Raw genomic sequence first — 20,464 nt, forward strand, 5'->3', positions numbered from 1 at the left:
GAGGCCGAAGTTGTTTCCTTCAAGATGCTCTGGGGTGTCCCTGAGTGGCTGAGCTCTGGCAAATGTCTGGTTTTATCTCATTAACAAGATGAGCCAGGATACACAGTGTGTGTTGTCTTGAGCGTGAGAGGTGACACATATCAGAGCCTGCGTTTGCTGCAACCTGGACGCAGATGAAATTGACCGTGTGTGGGAGCAGAGAGGAGGCAGGGGGGGGCCAAACAGCGCCGTGTCGTGGCGGCTGCGGCGCGTTGACTCGTTGACCTCCCGGTGACTCCTCCGCCGAGAGCGGGGAATGAGCGTGGGCGGGGCTGGCACTGAGAGAGGGTTGTCATGACAACACCTGCAGTGTACCGGCGCGATCGTTTATTTACCACTCAGGGGGCTGGCTAATGGTGGCATTCTGATAGGCCCATCGCTCATGTTCCCGACCGGAGGACGGATTGACAGCTACCCGAGCCTGAAGCGAGGAGAAGGTGAGTCGAGGTTGGCTGGATGCGGTGAAAGACAACGGGTGTCACGCCACCATCACCTACCTAAACAAAACACAGCTTTAACCTCTCTCTTTTTGAAAATGCATTTTTTGGGGTGTGGAAATGTAATATTCTGTAGAGATGTCCTCTTCCTTTCCTTTCCTTTCTCATCTTGTTCCCAAACACACACCAGATGAAACACACACACACACACACACACACACACACACACACACACACACACACACACACACACACACACACACACACACACACACACACACACAATCCCAAATGCATACAAACTAGGAGGAGTGCTAATAAGCCTGACACATGAGGCATCTTTCCTCGGCCACCAGCTGACTGAGGCAGGCCTTGGGCGTGATGGAGCGCAGGAAGTCTCTCATTGCCCTGCCGCTGAACCCGCCGCCTGGGTGTTACAATCCCTCCCTCCCTCCTTCCCTCCCCATCACCAACCCCCTCCTTCCTATCCCCCTCTTTCCATCTCTCCTGTAGCAACCTTTCCGCTTGCATCCTGTTTCTCTTTTCTTTCTTTCTCCTCTACATAGACTCATCAGATGCACTGCAGCTCTCTGCAGTTCTTCCATCATTGGTCAGTCTAACAAAGAAACATGGACACCTCTACCAGACAGAAGCACATGATTTGTAACCCGTTATAAGGGTAGCAAGCTCTCCTCGCTGCTCACACGGGTGCACCTCACAAATGACCTGACAATACCTGAAACTGTGGGGAAAGGTGCTTATTTTCATAGTGGTTGTAAGGATTCTGTGCCAAAAGAAACCTTGTCGAAATCTGTTGAGAAAAATGGATGATAATTCTGCACGACCAGAGATTAAAATGGCTACTTAGTGTCCATTTTTTCCAAGTGGGCTTTTAATTAAATCAGTGAATTGGCTTCAAATTGGAAACATGACAGAGCATGAGAACGTTTGAAAATATCTCAGGGACGATGAGATTTAATAAAAAGAAAACCTACTTGCTCCTTTCTAATGCACGCCTGGGATTACAGATAGGTCCTTAACTTAATAGCAATTTAAAGTGGATTTGTGTATGCCACTGAGTGTCTGTAATGATGGCTGTTTACGCCGCCCCTCATTTATAATAATTAAGCAGAATGGATTGGGGGTGGGTTGCTCGGACGTGGTTCTGGGCTATTGGCTTGGGCTGAATAATGACCTACTGTAGTTGACCGGGGGATGACCGCTGCCTCCTGCATGACCCCAAACCCCAGACTCACCCCCTGCTACTTTGGGTGGTAAATAGGATGTCTTGCCTGTCTATAGCGTCTTGGTGTCTATGGCCACAATAACAGCTAGGGGTCTTTAAATGGGTGTGTGACAGAGAAAAGGAGAAAGGAGAGGGGGTACAGGGTTCACACAAAAGAATAAAGAGATCCACTCTCTTTGTCTCTCTTGCTTGACTTTTCCCATCTGATTGTTTGCCCACTTTGCCTTTTCTTCAGCTGCATTGAGTCGGTGTGACCTGCGGGGCAGCGGCCAAAACATCTTGTAAAACATAGAAGAAAGACCGTCACAGGTAGCCTGGATGGAATACGAGTGGTCATTTCAACACAAAATTAGTTTTAGTATTTCTTATTGCAATTTCTAATATCATAACTTGTATTTACACAAGACTGTAAATCACTGCAAGTGAATCTTTAAGGCTGTAAATCAGCTTTTGGTGTTTGTATAAGTTGTCATTTAATAAAACCATCCTACTAGAAACTGCCACAAGGTGTCAGTGGTGTCCATGTTCTCATTGTCTGTAACAAGCAGCTGCAGCTGGGCCGTCGGCCAAATGTGATGTGACGCTCTGCTTTGGGAGACGCGCCTGATTGGCGGGCTGGTCTCCCTCTCTGTGGGTTTTGGTTGGGCGGCGGAGGGAGGAGGAGGAGAGGTGAGCACGGCGATGGATAGAACGAGGAAGAGGTGGCAGCAGCGCTTGCCAGAGTTTTAAGGACCCTGGATGGGTTTGTGCCATAAATCTCTTCCCACTCCATCCCGCCGTTCTCCATGAGTGCCCGTGGGAATACAGGAATGTGACAGCTGACCTGTAGAGCCCATGTCTTTTGATTCTGGACACATAAATTAGAGGGCAAGAATGCAGGACAACCTTATGGTTTAGTGTGCGACATGGCCGAGAAAGTATACAAGCATTACACGTGTCAGGGGGAAGTGAAACAATAGCTTTTAGCCATATAAAAAAAATTAATACAACACATTAAACCCTATGAAAAATATCTCGTTGCACGTTTCAGGCTATGATGCAGTGCAAACATGTGTGAAACATCTCAACAATTTAAATCAAGTTAAAAAATCTGGGAGTGCGTGAAAAACGGAGCTCACCAGTATTTGTCATCACACACTAAAATGTCAAAGTAAAGCCATAATGCGCATTAGAAAAATGCAAGCTCCTAGAAATGAAATGCCACAGCAAAACTCACAAGACAGATTTCACGGTGTGTTTCTACCTCATGTATCAGCGTGCTGAGCATCGCCATCGAGCTCTGCGGAAAGTAAGTTAGGCATCGCTGAAACCGGCGGCAGAGGCACACTGCGAGATTAATTCTCTTGAACTAATGGGATTCATATGAGTTGTGAGGTTCCTAATTTATTTATTTTGTCAGTGATACACAGATATGCGCACGCAAACACACACACAGCAACACACAAGGGGGGGAAAAAACACAAATACAGTAAAAATGCCCCCACTTTACAGTAAGTGAGAGATCAATAATGATGGATAAGGGCCTTTTATACAATCGGCATGTTCTCCTCAGTTCACAGCCATATGACACCACGCCTGTGGCTATCCCATTCTGCACTTCAGCAGTCAATCACATCCCAGCTTTAAAAATAACAGTTTGTTAGCACCATTGATTTAGCACTTAGAGCGTGTCCTTATTACCTTGTAATTATGGTCAGTGTTGACATAACAGCACAGACAACCAGGCCTCCCACCCTCTAAGCAAATTTATGGGCCCTGGTTTTATTACGGCCATTTCATGTGTCTGGGTCCCCAGTTAAGCGACAGACTTGAGTTCTAGCCAAGGGCCCGTATTTCACTCATCGAGGTCAGGGTTCTCAGGAACCCCCCGTAAAACTGAACGCGGGGCCAGTGACAGGGCCTGCGTGTACACACAGACGACGCAGGGAAACCCTCCCCAAGGGCTCATTAAAATAAGTAGCCGATTACGGTCTATAATCCAAATAATGCTATTCATGAGGGAAATGTGATGCTTTTAGGACGCAAAACGGGACACGGATGGAGTCCTGTTGTCACACAAAACCAAACATTCGGAAGCCGCCCGGAGATCACCTCTTAATAATTTACAACCAGACCCTCGCTTTAAATCCATTAGAGCATAGTTCGAATACTCTCTCGTGGTCTGTCACTATGTTATGACTTCAGCGTACAGCTTGACAAAACAAGAGTAATCTTTGTCATTAAGATTGTGAGATACTAAGTCTTGCTCCCAAACCTGGACTTAGTTTGCTTTTAAGGTCTTCAGTGAAGCAGGAATCTGATCCGTACAGTGAAAAATAATACACCGGGCAGGGCTGAGGCTGTTTAAGGCGGATCTGTAGCACGGAGCCAGGTTCCCTTTGTTTCCCCAAGTACGCCGCCTTTGGCATCCTTACGTGAAAAATGGACATGGCTGTTTTGACATTTCCCCCCTATCAACCAGCACACACAGACAGAGAAGGCTGGCATCTCATTAATCTGGCACTGCCAAGAGAACCTCAATTAAAAGTCCATCTTCTGTGAGGAGCATATTTCACCTGTCACATCTGTTCTTATAAACAAAAGGATCTATTTTGATAACGTGTGTTTATATCGCTAAACCTTGACTTCTTTAAATTTACAATAAAAGTGAAAATATTATTATTTCTGAACTAAAAAATCGCCCAAAGTGAAAATATCACAAATAATTAAAATTCAGTGGCTCCAACTGCTGATTAAAGATGCAAGAAATCATGAGGTTGAATACATAATTTTTCAATCTCACCACATAATTACTAACAAAAAAAAAGTGAATCTACCGTAATGTCTTCCTCCCTCTGCTCTTCAGATAATTTAGCCTAAACACAGAACATGATGATTCAATTTCAAACAGACCAATAGCAACAGTCTGGGAAGGAGTCCCTGTACGCAGCAGAGTAAAAGCGCCCAAATTACAAGCCATTGATTTCCAGTAGGGTGGCTTTTCACTGGTAGATACTCTGCATGTAACTACAAGATGGCCATAAAACACGAGGAAATAGATTGAGAGAAAAGAGCTGAGATGCAGGATGGCTTCACCTGCAGTTTATGTCAAACAGAAAGGAAGAGCTTCGCATGGCTGCCTACTCAATTAACCCCAGTGATAGAGGCTCCATAATGAACAACAGCACCATTACGCAGCGCCCGAATGGCACTTCACCCTAGTGGCCCGGGAAAAGACAATGCCACTGTTGGTGCTTCACCGCTGCATCGAGATACAAGTGCTCACTAACAGAGGAATTTAGATGTTGGGGATATCAGCATGTTCAGAATGTAAATGAGGACAAAGTGATTACTGGAGTTGATGTTGTTTAACCCTTAAATAATTAAACATTTTACACATTTGCATCCCATCTTACTCATTTTAAACTACTGTAATTGCTCCTGTAATTGAGTCAATACTAGTTAAAGGCACAATCATGAATGGTTCCCATTAGAGATGAACGGCAAAAGAGTGGAAGTGTGTCCAAAAACCCCAGAATACTGAGACAAGTTTAAATAACCTCTTGGATTATCTCTGCTGATGGTGATGCTGACCTTGCTAATGATGTAGATGAGATCTCCTCTGTGGAAGTCCAGCTCGTCTAGCTCGTCGGCCTGGCAATCCCATAAACCCTGGTAGTAGTTAGCGTAATCTGATGAACAAGCTGAGAGGAAATGCAGAGCACAAATTTAAACAAAAGAACAAGACAATGTTCTGGTGTCACGTGTTGCCAAACTGGAAATGTTCTCATAATGATTATTATTATTGTCGTTATCATCTCATAAGACTGTGGTTCTGACCTGTTCTGTTGTTCTTGTCACTGCTTTCATCCACCGTATCGGGAAAACCATCCTCTAAACAAACAAAACACAACAAAATTGTATTTGTGACATAACATGTACCTATGTCTGAGTTAACGTTTATGTGCAGGAAGCATTTTTTTATTAGATATCAGGACCCCAAAATCTTAATTTCATTATTTAACAGAAAAAACATGAAAAAATAATGATAAGAAACATTACCTGCTGTGGGCCTGACTCAAGTAAAAACTACACATAATGACAGAAAATAAATGACAAAATAAAAAATAAATTAATGGATCATCATCAGCCAGTCGCTCCACATGACACAAGATGTCTGTTTTTCTTTAACCACACTGAACTCCTTGATGAGGATCACTTTGTTCAGATTTATCAGAGACCCAGGCAGGAAAAGTTAAAGAAAGAGAGGCTGTCTTTAAGGCACGCGGAGGCGGACGTGTCATTGACTGCGGGGCGTGGCACCCGGTGGTCTGAGAGGTGACACAGTGATATGCCTGCCTTCTGTCTCCCACATCCATCCTTAACAGTAGCAGGCTGACAGCAATGCCACAACCCAGCAACACTATCCACCTTCCAGCACAACCTGCGGCTCTGCTTCCAGGAAGGACGACACACACACACACACAGATGCCCATATATACTATTTATCCACATGCATATTTGTGATTGTGTACAGTTTGTGTTATGATGCAGAAAACTTGTTTTGTGTTTCCTTCTCAAATACACACACAACTGACACTTTCAGGTTGCTGCACATGTCATGAACAACAAAACAAATGTCTAGATATTATTATAAATGTAGACATGGTGGATAATTATGGCTTACCTAATGAAATATGAAATTTTACTACACAAAAAGAGAAAACAAATAAAATTCTGCTTGCAAACATTTGTTCAACACTCTTCAACTGCTGTACAGATGAGCATCCTTCTGTCGTGAGGCCACCGCTATGGCCTAACGGTTTCTATATCAAAGTGATTTAATTTTCCAGTCAATAAAATCAGTCATCAGCACCAGAGCCAATACCACAATCGCTATGCAATTTGCCTGCAACCGAGCCATGTTCGGAGTTTCGGAGCCGACAAAACTGAGGAAGCTCATCACAGAGAAAATTATGCTTCTCTCCCACTCGACCTTTCTTCGCAAGTTTGGCTACTTCATATGCAAAATGTATCTGACAACTGTGCAATTTTGCTAAATTTCCAGATATTTAATGTTAAAAAATTATCTTAGACATGAAGGAAAACTCTTGTTAAGTAATCTTAAACATTTACGTGAGCAGGGAATTAAATAAAGTCTTACAAACTAACAAAACACAGTCACTGCATTGTTTCCATCCAGGAATATTTCTCTTTGCTAAAAAAAAAGGAAGGTTCTTCAAATACAAACACAGTCAGCTTTCCTCGTCTTTTGCGATTTTGATCAATGAAAATAACCATAAAAATTTAATAACTTAACAGTATCTAATCACTGTGTAGAAGCTGTAAGTGAGGAAAGTGAGGTGCAGAATGATTGATAAGTAAATGGGTGAGAAAGTGAACGAAAGAGCCCGTCATTCGATATGCCATCTGTGGTCAGAGTCTGTACCTCTTCCCAGATGGCTTTGAACGCTGGCGTGACAGTCTGAAGACTGATTTCCCTCTCACCAGTGATTTTGGCAAAGGTAATGTACTCACTGAGTGAAACAGAATCTTGATGTATCTTATTTAATAGAAACAGTGATGGACGATGGCCCTGAGAAGATCAGATCACCCCTTTTGTCCTTCTCGGGATCTTGTAGCCACCCTGACACATGGGACTCAGCAGGGACTCACACGCACTGTGCCGGAGTCTCGTAACATTCTCAATCAAACTCTAATTCCTGTTAAAGATGTGACATTAAGAGCTCCAGAACTATTTTAAGCCCTGAGAGATGCAGTTTTTACCCCCTTTCAATTAAATTGCTGTTGCTAGGCAATTTTAGCCAAAACTCTGCTTAGTGGATTGAATTGTAGGCTATTTGTTGCCTGGCAACATTAGCTAATTGGACGTTCTCTGACAGAGCATTCGGTGCTACCCGGCTCTCGCTGATTTCAACAACATAACTGTTTCTCAACAGATAGCTCTCAGTGAGATGAGGAGGGAGACAGAGGAAGCAGATTTCTAGGCAGTGTGAGGTGAATCTTCCCTTCCTGCCCTTTGTTGCTCTGCAACAGCCACCTCAGTCCTGACAAGCCTATTAGTGTTGCTTGATTTAAAATGAGTGATCAGTCTGGGTGCTGTGGTGAGAGCGAGGCACCTGGCAGCAACTTTCACAGCCAGGAGAGATCATCACATATATTTCTTGTTGCAAAAATCCCTTAGGGCTCGAGTTTGTGTGAGGCAAAGCGACTGTGTCTATTTGTCTGACTGAGTATCATTGTGAGTGCAACCTTCCTGTCTATTTATCTGTGTGTGTGTGTGTGTGTGTGTAGGTGCATCTCTGCGTGCAAGGCAACCACATCCTCATACCTGGCAGCACCTCGTAGATATCCTCGTCAACATCCCCCGTCTCCTGCCCTCCTCTCTGAGAGGCCTGGGCAGCACTGGGCCGAGGTAGGGGGGGGCCACCCAACACCTCAACGTCATCATAGGTCTCCTCTTCCTCTTCCAAATCCTCGTCATCATCGCAAGGGATGGAGGAGGATCTGAGATCTATGAGCGAAGGAGAAACAACGTGATGGGCGGCGTTAGTGTAAAGATGGAGCACAGGGCGGCACAAAAGACACACACATGCATTAAAGGGTAAAGTAAGAGAAATGCTTGACGGGCCCTGACTGCACAACAGGCTAGATCACGTGCCATATAGTAGCAGTGACAAGAACCGGAGGCTTGAACTATGGCTGCATTTAACGATTATTTTCTTTTATTATTATCTATTAATGTGTTTATAATTTTTTAGATAAGGAATTTATTTTAGAGTCTGAAAAGGTGACGATTCTTGTTTCTTGTTTTGTCAGACTGGTTTGTCAAAGCTACAGTAAAAAAAACTGTTAATGTACAATATATATAAAACAGAGAAAAGCGGCAAATCTTCACATTGGAGAAGTCGGAACCGGCAAACATTTGACATTCTTGCTTGAAATTACTTAAATATCAACTGTTGATGATCAAAAAGTTAGGTGAAAAGAGGAGCAGGTGAATCATCATCTCCATATTTCATATATCTTCTATTTATCATTAAAATCTGAATTTTGAATGGGGTTTTCCGTTGTCCTCTTTATTAAGACGCATACCACATAATCACATTTTATAGTGGCTTTCGTGGTATGTCACACCCCCCTCTCTCTCTCTCTCTCTCTCTCTCCTGCCTTGCTTGTCCTATCTGTATCTCTACTATCACCATCACATAAAGGCAAACTGCCAAATTATCTAAAATGATCTTATAAAAAAATAATTAAAATAAAGTTCTTGGAAGAGCGACCACAAAAATTAATAATAAATAATCATCTACATGTTCTGGATCAGACTGCATGTTGTAGTAAAACTGGGCAGGGAGGAAGTAAGACAAACTGCCAAGTGTCTGTTACTTCCCGCAAATCAGTGGCCCAGCCCGAGCCCATTTTAGAGTACGCTAGGCACGACCGCTCGCTCAGATGGAGGAGCCGTCTCATTGGAGGCGACTGGCCACTGTAACACAGGGTATCAGGTCCTCTGCCGTACACCAGCGGCCAAGCAGAAATCAATGTCACTGGAGGATAACCAGAACATCTACCAATCAATTTCCTGTAAGTTGGAATTCGGTAGGAGGGTTAGGGGAGGAGTGGTTGGGGGGTGGGGGTGGAGGTGAACTAGAGCTACATGATAGTGCACATGTCACAGTGGGTGACATGTCGAATGAGGAGATGCAGGACTCGTGCGTTCGTCGGTGCAGTTGGTGATGGATCAGGTGGTTTTCATCTGAGTCAGAGATGATAAAGAGCTCCCTTTCATTTCTGACCTTTCTGCCCCTCGTAAACACAAGCAAACTTTAGAAGAAAATTTAGACAAAAGAAGGTTGGGCGGTTTAACTGTATTAACCTATGTGGCTTTTAAAAAGTCAAATCAAGTCAATTTTATCAATGTGGCTTTACATCAGAACATATGACATATTCTATCCTTAAACACTTGATTGAAATAAGGACACAAACTGTGAGAAGCAACAAAGCAAGGAACACTGAATGGTTAAAAAGTACAAAAGACATCCTGGCTTACCTTCAAGTACAAAATTTATTTGCTTCACCCATTCTCTGGCCTCTTGAGGACTGCTGGCAGTGAACTGGTGGGAAGAAGTGGCAATAATGCTGCAATTATCATCATTTCAGAGGGTGCATTGACACGGAAATACAAGTCCTGATTTTTTTACTTTGAAGCGTACACCAACTCTCTTCCTAGCTGTCTAATAAGGAACAAAAAGAGCAACTAGAAATTTCCTTTTGAAATAGCTGTGAAATTAAAGTAATATAAATAATACATATCAATATTTACTGACTGGCAAAATATAGCCAAGCTAATAAAATGTTTTCCAAATGGATTTAGATTAAAGCCTGACTGATACTGGATTTTTGAAGACAATACAAATATTTGAGAGTTAGATAATGGTACATTGCTAATATACAGCATAAACAGGCTATGTTCAGTAGCAAGTGTCCCTGTCAGAGTGAGGTGAAGCGTAGCGGTTGTGCTCGCTTCATGCACACGCCCGCCCGCCACCGAAGTTGAATTGTCTTGAACTTTTTGTACGCGACGCACAGCGCAAATCATTGAAAGAGAGACTGATCCTCGCTGTTTGTGAGTGTCCCGAATCTATTGCTGTTTACTAAATAGTTATCACGACATCAACAGGTAAACTTATGTAGCCTATAATTTTAACTTAAGTTAAATAGGCTACAGCTGTGTAGCGCACAGAAGCCGTTGCCATGGTTACTATCCACAGCGCCTGCAGTTTACTCGAGGAGCGCTTGTCTCCTGTTCACCTGAGAGAACCCGCGGGGGCCAAGCGACTAAGTTATGATTTTAAGAACGTTCCTAAGACCGACATCTTCCCCAACACTAATCAGCATGCAGTGTGCAGCTATCCACTTCGCTGTGGCGTTTGATCGCTTGTCTTTCTTTTGTTTATCTACTTCTCCCACACGCTGCATCCAGCGTAGTCTGCCGAAGCCTCCCTCCGCTGCTTGTTTGGGTGGGTGATTTGCAGGCTGGTCCTATGACCCATGTGCCTAGCCCTTATTTATTTAAACATATTCACACATAAGGCTCCAACTATTTCAATTACCATTTAACCTGACCATTATTTTCTTAATTTATCAATTAATTGTTTGCTAAAATAAAAATGTCACTAAAGCTCAAGTTGATGTACTCGACTGTCTTGTTTCGTCTGATGCATAGATTCACAGTCAAAATAGTTCCCCCATAATTTATTTGTTGAATTACTAATCGATTCATCCTTTCAGATCCAAACACATGACGTTAAAGAACAAAAATAAACTCGTAAGTGCTCTCTAGTGGACCTAAACAGCAATGAAGACACCCATATCAAAATATCTGTTATTACCTCAAATCAGCTGATGTATCAGTGGCACTGTAATTTAGATTTTATATATTTCCGCTACAGAAGAAGGTCTAAGGACACTTCCACACCTTCAAAATGTCTAAATACCATTTCCAAAATAATATAAATCAATTATATTCCTTTACTTGAATTCCCTGACACTTTTAGTTAGTAATCCAGGCATGGTCAGTAATACAGGCATGTTGTGGAAATACAGACCTGAAAAGACCTCAGTCCGGGAGCAAAGAGCTCAAAACAGGCATTTCTTTTGGAGTCTTTTCTCAGGTTGGTCACCAGCTGCACATTGTAGTCCATGATATAAAAGGAACCCTTCTGTTGTTTGTCTGTAGAGAGGAATACATGTAGGATGTTATCTGCTTCAATATCTCAACTTATAGATGTTTCTGTATGTTGGCATTTCAAACAAACCTTTTTCACTCCCAAAGTAGTAGAATATTGAATTGTTCAGAACACACCATCTCTTTTGCCACTCTGAGCCGAAGAAGCTGTGATCTACACACAAAAAAAAAAGTGCGCGATGATCAATGAAAATAGATCAAATGGAAAATTACTCACATGAATACCATTCATAATGTGTATATATTCAAATACTTTTATGGTTTATTTTATTCTGCTCAGGTGCCAGATGATTGTGGTTCTCCATGTATACTCAATAACTAACCATCTCGCACTCCAAGTCACTAAAACAGTCAGCATTACTTGATAAAAATACTTGACCCAAGGCTGGTATCTATCTGCTGCTATACCTCTTCGTTTCTTCTCCAAATAGCCATGCTTCAAGATGTTGCTGAGGTCCTGGACTGCCACAGGGGGGATGTCACCCAAATCTGTGAACAGAAGCAGTTAATTTGTCCATAAAACCGTAAAGAAACGCCCATCACAAGTCCCCAGAGCCCAAGGTGACCTCTTATGTCATGTTTTGTCCATCCAACGATCCAAAACATGACATAAAAGAGAGATGAGCAGCAAATCCTAACATTTTAGAAGCAAAAACCAAAGAAAAGTTTTGTATTTTTCATGATAAATGAGTTACAACGATTAATTTGTTATTGAAATGGTTTCTGTCAGTCAATTAATCAACTGATTGTTTCAGCACTAACTCCTAATAAGTAGCACTTAAAATGTTCTTCATTCAAAAGGCAACACACACACACACTATGAATATAAAGTCTCCAACCCTGTGGATCAAATACATCCCTGCGAGGCTTTAGGAAACTGGGATCAATACATTTACAGTGCTGCTGAGCACTGCAATCCATTCATCTGCTCACATTGCACTTTTAATGGGAGTAGCCTTCCTGCGGAAATTCAAACAACTCTCTTCAATTTGCAAAGTCAAGCTTTAAACACAACAGGACAATGGCACAATTTAAGTGGCTTAAGTTAATTAGTGCAGTTGTTAGGCTTCCATTGCACAATGCACTTCACATAGGATTTAACCTACTGGGCCATTTGTGATGGAGAGACGCAGCTTTAAAAGGCACTAAATATATTTTTCTGTTTCGATTTCAAGCCCCAGTAGCTGGTAAAAACAACACCGTACATGTAAAAGATTTATTCCTCTTCAGTGGCAGTAAACACATGAGCCCACCGATAACTGTGCTATATTCAAAGTTTACAAGATATTTATGGCCTATGAGCAGTAACGTTAACTGCGATAAACAGCAGGGTTACAGCTATGTACTGACACTCCCACACACAAACATTCACACACCTGGAGAGCCTCTTATAGCAGAGCAGATAAACGAGCTTCAACACTTATGTATACCAAGATGTCTCTCACTCCTGTGCATTTTTAAAATAAGGTGGGAGGGAGGGTTCTAGCAGAAAGTGATGGTGTAGTACTCCTTTAATATGACTTTTTTTTTGGCATTTTCACTTTTACGGGACAGTTGGAATGTAACCAGAAATGTTGTACAGAGGTTTAATGGTACTTCACCACTCAACCACCAGGATGCCTCAAGACAAAACAGTTTTTACTAGAAATCTGCTTACTGACCCTATTTTCTAACCTTTAGCCATTAGAGGGTAACTTGTAAAATTGACCTCAGATTGGCCTCAAGGGCCACCTTCCGCCCGATGCTTCAACAAGAGTATCTGGCTTTTCCATGTGTCAAAAACAAAGCTCAGCTTCCTCTGAATTCATTAGTCAACCGGCATTAGCCTTGCTAGGAAAGAAAGCAAAGGGAGAGCAGGAACCGACCTTTTTAGTCTGAAACACAGAAACAATTTAAAGACCATTTACACTAGTCAGTGTGACACCTCATTCAGACCCCTGGTGACAAGGGGAATGCCTGGAGTCCATCCCCCTCTCAGACCTCAGGACCTGTTTAACTGCTGGGAAAACCCAAACATGTCATCCCACAACTTGGTCCTCTGGTTTAAACAGAGAGCATCCCCCAACATTAGACAAACAGGAACCTCTTTCTCATTCATAAAAATCAGCAGCATGAAAAAGCCTCCCAGTTGAACGCTCTCTGAAGAGTGGTTGCTTTGAGTCTATTTTCAGCGAGTTTTGTCAGAATAACTTTGATCTAGAGAGAAAAATAAAGCTGATATTGGCGTTTTGCTTGGCTAACATTCCAGAGATTTAAGTTCACAACAATGCAGCCTGTGATCCGGTAACCCCGCACCGCTTCAGCTCGTGGGCCTGACAGATGAGCGGGTCATTCCAGAGCAGAGCCCCAGACACCTCACGGCACAAAAACGCTCACATATCATCAGCTTGCCTTTGTGGATGGACTGACCGGTGACACTATAAATACAGAGGTGCTAAGGACTGTTATGTCAAAGAGAACCTGATTCAGTACATCATAACAAACAGCGGTCATTATGCTCCCCCACCTCATCTATCCGCCGGCAGTCCGTTCATTTTTTTCTGGGCCTGCTTCCCTGTTGTGGCCCACTTCTAATCCCCTCATCTGTCTGCTTCCCTTGCTCTTCATTTATCTCAAAGGTCGAGTTCGGGTAATAGATGAGGAGGTACAAAATCAACAACGGGTTCACTCTGATCTGCTTGAGTCAATAAACATTACACATTCATGCGTGTTCAACACTTAAACGTCGAGTGACCTGACCTCACTTGACTGTCCTCATTTGTATGAATCGCAAACAAGGGTGCGACTTGAGTGGGTGCAAACGTAAGACTTTTGTAAAAATGGAAACATGTACACAATAGTTCAAGATTCTTCCACAGGGTCGCAGCACAACCTAAAAGCATCACACTGCTTAATGCCGCTTGTTCCCACCCTAAACAAAAACAGGATCTGATTGGTCCTGAGTTAACATTGCCTCCTTTAATGAAAATTACACACTAACACCTCTTTGGGACCCATGCAATTTTAAGTAGATATTCAGAGGTAATGTTATTTGAAAATGTGTAATTTAGAGCGTTAAAAAACCCCAACAACCATCATGGTGTTTGAGTTTTGAGTCTGACTACAGGCACAGAGAGACACATTAATGCATCTAATTAAGGCCTCATCAAAATCGCAGACAGACGGCACTCTTTCATAAAAATCATAAATTGCGTTATCAATTATTCAGGGCAATGCCATGACTTCATTTTCATCCTTTTTGCGTTTTAATTAGCACCATCCACAGCTTTGGTATTGACATTAATTTGATGGCAATTTATTGATATTTCAGCATAACCTATTTAGCTGAGTGCAATTACCAACAAAGAGAAGCAGATAGATGTGATGTTAGAGTCGCATCACGTGTTTTGTAAATCAAGGTGAGGAGCTGCTACAGGCCAACGCTAACTGAATCTAACTGCTCTCAGTGGTCATCAGCAAGAAAAGATATGAGTCACCCCATTTCCAAATGGAAGAAAAGAATCAATAGAAATTGACCAGAGATATGTGTTTAATTGATCCTGACAAAAGGGAACATTTCCATAAGCAAGCTGACTTGTGTGCTGATAAGTGCTCCGTCCTGTTGCCTTCCTGAACTTGTTTTAAACGCGGAGGGGATACACAACAATGCATCCAAGCTGCCAGCGGTTTTGCCATAGCCGCAATCTCTCATTTGGTTATTCACACTCTCTCAGCATGGTGTTATGAGCTCAGCAGTTGATCCCGCAAGAAAAGGCTGATTTATGTAAGCATGACCAGAGGGAGTTAATGTATTCTCTCATTAAAATCCACTTTACTCAGGCTGAAAGTCAATCAAAGGCTGGATAGAGAGTGAATCAAAATGAAGGGAAATGGTTGGGTGGGAGGACTAATATGTTACATTAGATCTAACGGTGGTCATAATGCAACAAAGATGTTATGAAAACACAAAAACCCACTGAAGATGTTGATGGTGCTACACAAGATGGAAAGTGAGTGGTCGCTTTACTGTCTTTTCTGTAATACAGTAGGACGGCCGAGTGGAGCGACACCAGAGTTCAGTCTCTGCAGGGAAGCATGCACTTCCAGATGCAGAAACCACTATTGTATCCCCAGATATAGAAACATTTAAGTTAAGGCCGCGAGAGTCAGGGGAGGTGAAAAAAAGCCCTTTATTTATCGGGATAAAAATGTGTGTTTCTTTCTGCTGCTTTTTCATGTTTACAACTGTTGTACATAAAAATATGTTCCCTAAAATCATGCAGATGTATACTGTATATAATTTAATATACTGTTGTTGTGTAAAGATGTTGTGTTGTATGACGTTGATGTCTCACACACAAGCAGAGTCTTGTAATACCTTGTGGGATGGGCAAAACATTTGGAAATACATGGAAATAAAATTAAATGATAATTGTTTTATCTTGCTGTGTCCATAAGTGTATATCTAGTCTAGTCTGCATGCCTGTGATATCTAATATTGGTTGTCTTGTGTGCCTGCTCTATTCTTGTGTCATGCCTCCTTAGTATTGCTAGTCTATATTTTTGTAAGGTTATACTGTATAGTTATGATTGTCATGGTCGCTGTATGTGTCTGTTCTAAAGCGGCTTTTATTGGGTTCCTTTTTATTTATGTTGTAATCTACTATATGCGCTTTGATGTTTTATTTGTCTGCTGTAGGGCTGCAACTAATCATTATTTTCATTATACTGTCGATTATCTTTTGATTAATTGTTTGGTCTATAAAAACGTCATAAAATACAAAATATTGCCCATTACTAGTTCCTTAAGCCCAAGTTGACATATTCAAGCTGCTTGTTTTGTCTGACCAACAATCCAAAAAGATATAACATTATTACTATTACTATTCTCAAAAACTAAGAAAGCAAGTTTATTTACATGGTTACATGGTTTATTTACATTTTAAAAATGCCTTAAAAAGATTATCAAAACTGTTGCTGATTATTTTCTCTATCGACAAACGAATGAAATATACTAGTCTGCTTTTTGTTTCTTTCTTTTAATTCTTAAAATTAACCTGCCCAAGGACTGAGGATGAAAATGATCATTTTGGCTAAATATGGCTAATCAACAACACACAGAGAAATAAATAAATAAATGAATAAATAAAGAAACAAAAGAAAAGAGAAAATCTTTTTTTTTAAATTCACATGTATAGAGAAAACTACCACATGCTGCAAGCAAAGTCTAGGAGAAAGTACATCAGTTAACAATTTATGAGATAAATACTGTATATCTAGTGTATGTGAAAGAGTGACCCCCCCCCCACAGCACAGGAAGGAATCAAAATCAGCAAGTTATCATATTTTTTTTTCTCCTGTGCTTAGTCCTTAAGAACAGGAGCTTTCACAGTGGCTTTCGAGGCAAAAAGTATTGCATTGAATGCAGCATCAGGGGGCAGGACCTGACCCCCGTGTGAACTCAGCTGATGAGGTGAAACAGAAGGCAGAGAGAGGCTCCTCGGCCCTGAGGGGGCTGCAGGGAGGAATGCTGCTGACTCTATAGACGAAGTGAGCGAGACCGCAATCCTCTTCGATACTGTCCTTGATTAGGAAAAAGGATTCACTCGGTGCACCTTCACCCACCCGGCGCTCAATCTGTACGCAGGCTAAGCTAAATTGATGCATTTTTCCTCATTACAGTAGAAGGCCTCTGCTGTGTGTCCCTCCAGCGAGGCGGCCGTCAAAAGGGAGGAGAGACTGAGAGGCACTGAGGTTAAGGGCAGAATGTCTTCCCTGCCCTCCTCTCCTCCCCCTGATTTGATTACGACTTCAGTCATCGATACATAAACCGTGTTTAGAACCTCCTAATGCATGTGTTTGAACCAAAGAAAACATGCAGTGCATTATATCAGGCTGCATGATGCCTGTATCGTTGTCTAATAATGTTTAATGGGAACAGGAATTTATGCAGGAGTGATTAAGGTTTTTTTTTTTTTTTTTTTGGAGCAGGGATGTCAACAAATCACTGATCCTGACTTGAGATAAAACCTTTACGACTAAGCGAAACCCTTAACTGAATGAAAACTTTAATGGTGCACACGAGTACATTTTTAATATAACAGTTAAAATTCGGATTTAGAATCTAGAAATTCGGTTATATTGCAACTTTAATACAATGCAGAGAAATCTGGTGTTTCTCTCTCTTATTAACATATATATATATATATATATATATATATATTTCTGTGCCTGTATGCAGGAATGGATGTCAAGTCATTCTAGGCTCTGTTTTGCTCTATCCCTACATTCAAACATCACAGGCCGGCCACCAAAAAGACACTAAGGGGCTAAATTTACTATGTGACATCGGCTTCCCCCTGGGCAGCCATAAGCAGGTTATACAGCGACCCTGAATTTCCCTTTTCTAGATTTACAACCACTATTCAAATGCTTAACTGCAACTACAATGATCCTCTAATCGCTGGGGATGGTTTTCAGCTGCTTCACTTACACAGACAAAAAAAAAAGGATAAACAGTAGTAAGAATATAAATACCAACAATGGAGGCGTTCGGGCCCACAGGAGAGCCTGCATATCTGTGATAAAAACGTGATATAACACACTCAACGACACAGCCTGGAGGGAAAAACACTCAACAGAAAATCAACACACTCGCCCTTGAATGTACAGTTATTGCAACTTTAAAAATGCTTCTATTATTTCCACTAAAATTCTTTAAATATAATTTTAGCAATACTGGTAAGTAAATATGTTTGTGAGGAGTATGTTATTGCACTGTGCTTCCTGAGCAATACCTCATGCTTATAACCTTTTTATGTAATTGCTCTTATTTTATAGTCACTTCTGTTACATATTATGCCAATAAAAAATTATATGATGCCATCATTCTTTGACTCCTTTCATAAATCACAGGCAAGTCGATGGGCAACAAGTGTTACAGATAAAATATTCCGTTAAGGCAAAACCAGTCCGATCATAATCCGTGTCTTGCTTAAATCAGATGCAGGTTGTTTCGCTTAAAATAAGCATTTTTATTTAAATTATTTTCAGTGGACCAAATTATTGATTTTTAACTGGGATTCATCAAAAAAACAGTTCTCGTTTATGTTTCTATTATGCTTCTTTATTTTTCCACTATACATTTAAAATTTCATTCTTTAAAGTTGCTCAATAATATTATTAATAATTTGTTGTATAATTATTTTTTGTAGGTTTCCATTCAGTTTTTTATAAACAAATATGAGTGGTGGCTTTAAAAATTACTTATTTTAGTCTTTTTGTAACAAATAAGAATTCTTTTTTTGCTTGTTTTCCTTTATTTGCTACAGGAAATATGGATGATTCTGAAATAGCTGCAATAAAATAAATTATTAAAAGTATTGTGCCAGCATATAACTTACTTAAAATGTAATATAACACATTTTTTATACAACTGGTTAACATTTACATGCAAGTAAAATAATAATCTTAATAATTTACAAACTTTTTCAACTTTTTAATCTAATTTGTCTAAAAAGAATAAATAAAAGTAAATAAACTAGGAAAAAAATTAAACCAATTCGGTTTTACACTTTCATTTAGAGGAAAACGGTAAATCCACCTCGCACAAATCCTTTGAAACGAGTATGTGACAATATACAAATGAACTCACAGAAAAATATAAAATATACAGTAGCAAGGATGAACATTATTTAATGAATGTTGTTTCTGAATGTTTGTTTTTTGTAGTTTTACCACATGCAATCAAAATTACAATCGCTGAACATATTAAAGTAAGTGAAATACCCAGACGTCTTAAATAAAAATAAAAAAATCAATACTTTACTAATTCTTTTTTAAGCCTGGCATTTTATAAAATGATGTCACTTTAACTGTGATCATTTACATTTTGAAGTAAATTATCTAAATGCATAATTGTTTTGTTTAAATAAAACTAACAAAGTGTTCATACTGCCAAACAGGACATAGTTCCTTTCTATTAAATGTATTCTCAATCGACTGGCTGCTGATTCCAGTTCTTTAAGATAAGCTAACTTACAGCAATGGCCACTATGAATCAATGGTGAAAAGATTTCCATTGTAGATAAGCAATCGTCAAACAGCATACAAGCCCACGGCAGCCCTAGTTGGCACACACACACAGTGCTGACTTCTTCCAGCCGTGCGGAGATCCCGGCGTAAAGAAGGATGCATCCTCAACATCCTCGAATAACTCCACAAGGGCATGTTAATGACCTCAAAGTGCTACATTACAGCAACAATTAAACAGAGGGATCCCAGAGGCATTGGGAGCCGGCGTGTCACTGTCTGTGTACAGGCCAACACATCTCTCCCATCTCCATTTATTTCCCTAAGAAATCAGCGGGGCCACCTGGGCTTGGCATTGAAACTTCATTCATCTCCAGAAATGGATTCCAGTGGAGGGCAAAATCAAATTCTCATTTGCAAAGCAGGGGGAGAAAGAGAGGGAGTGAATGCAGGAGGTACCTGGGAACGCTAACCTCTGGGTGAACCCGCCGCATCTGATAGTTTTGCTATTTGTCTGTGACATTGACAGCTCTGGGGGAGATTAGGAGCCACCCTGCCCCAGCTTCCCACTTTGCATTCTGCCTATGTGCCTCTTTACAGATGGACTGCTGCACATTTACCTTCGCCTGTTTTCCCTGGGATCCAACACGGCACTACACCAGAGGCAACAGAGGGATGTAATTATATGCAATGCAACAATAAAACAAAGCAAATGAGGAGAGAGCTGCATCAGAGGGCTTACAAACCGAGGGGATGCGAAAACTACACGGTGTGGCTTTTGGTGGGGGTGAAGCCGGAGATGAGAGTGATGGATGCCCTTCGGTTAAATACGTCCAAATCCCCCCTTCAAGCCACTCTCTTCTTGCCAGGCAGTGTGACTGAGTGTGTGAGAGAGAGTGTACAAGATTAATAGTGTAAACAGCCAGGGAGAGAAAGGCAGCCAGGAAAGGGAGGTGGGGGGGGGGGGGGGGGGGGGGGGGG

The 20,464-nt window shown here is 41.3% G+C and overlaps 1 protein-coding gene across 3 annotated transcripts in view; it reads right to left on the reverse strand.

The window, feature by feature from the left end:
• The window catches only part of skap1 (src kinase associated phosphoprotein 1), a 33,642-nt gene that overhangs the window by 3,264 nt on the left and 9,914 nt on the right, over positions 1-20,464 (reverse strand). For all 3 annotated transcript variants that reach the window (XM_046069079.1, XM_046069080.1, XM_046069082.1), the window contains exons 7-13: positions 11,882-11,962; positions 11,544-11,627; positions 11,334-11,458; positions 9,776-9,839; positions 8,054-8,236; positions 5,542-5,595; positions 5,296-5,405 (exon numbers count right to left, since the gene is read on the reverse strand). In XM_046069079.1, the coding sequence (XP_045925035.1) occupies positions 5,296-5,405; positions 5,542-5,595; positions 8,054-8,236; positions 9,776-9,839; positions 11,334-11,458; positions 11,544-11,627; positions 11,882-11,962 (701 nt within the window). The remainder of the gene's footprint in view (positions 1-5,295; positions 5,406-5,541; positions 5,596-8,053; positions 8,237-9,775; positions 9,840-11,333; positions 11,459-11,543; positions 11,628-11,881; positions 11,963-20,464) is intronic.

Source organism: Micropterus dolomieu, linkage group LG14 (assembly GCF_021292245.1).
Source record: "Micropterus dolomieu isolate WLL.071019.BEF.003 ecotype Adirondacks linkage group LG14, ASM2129224v1, whole genome shotgun sequence".
Taxonomy (NCBI): Eukaryota; Metazoa; Chordata; class Actinopteri; order Centrarchiformes; family Centrarchidae; genus Micropterus; species Micropterus dolomieu.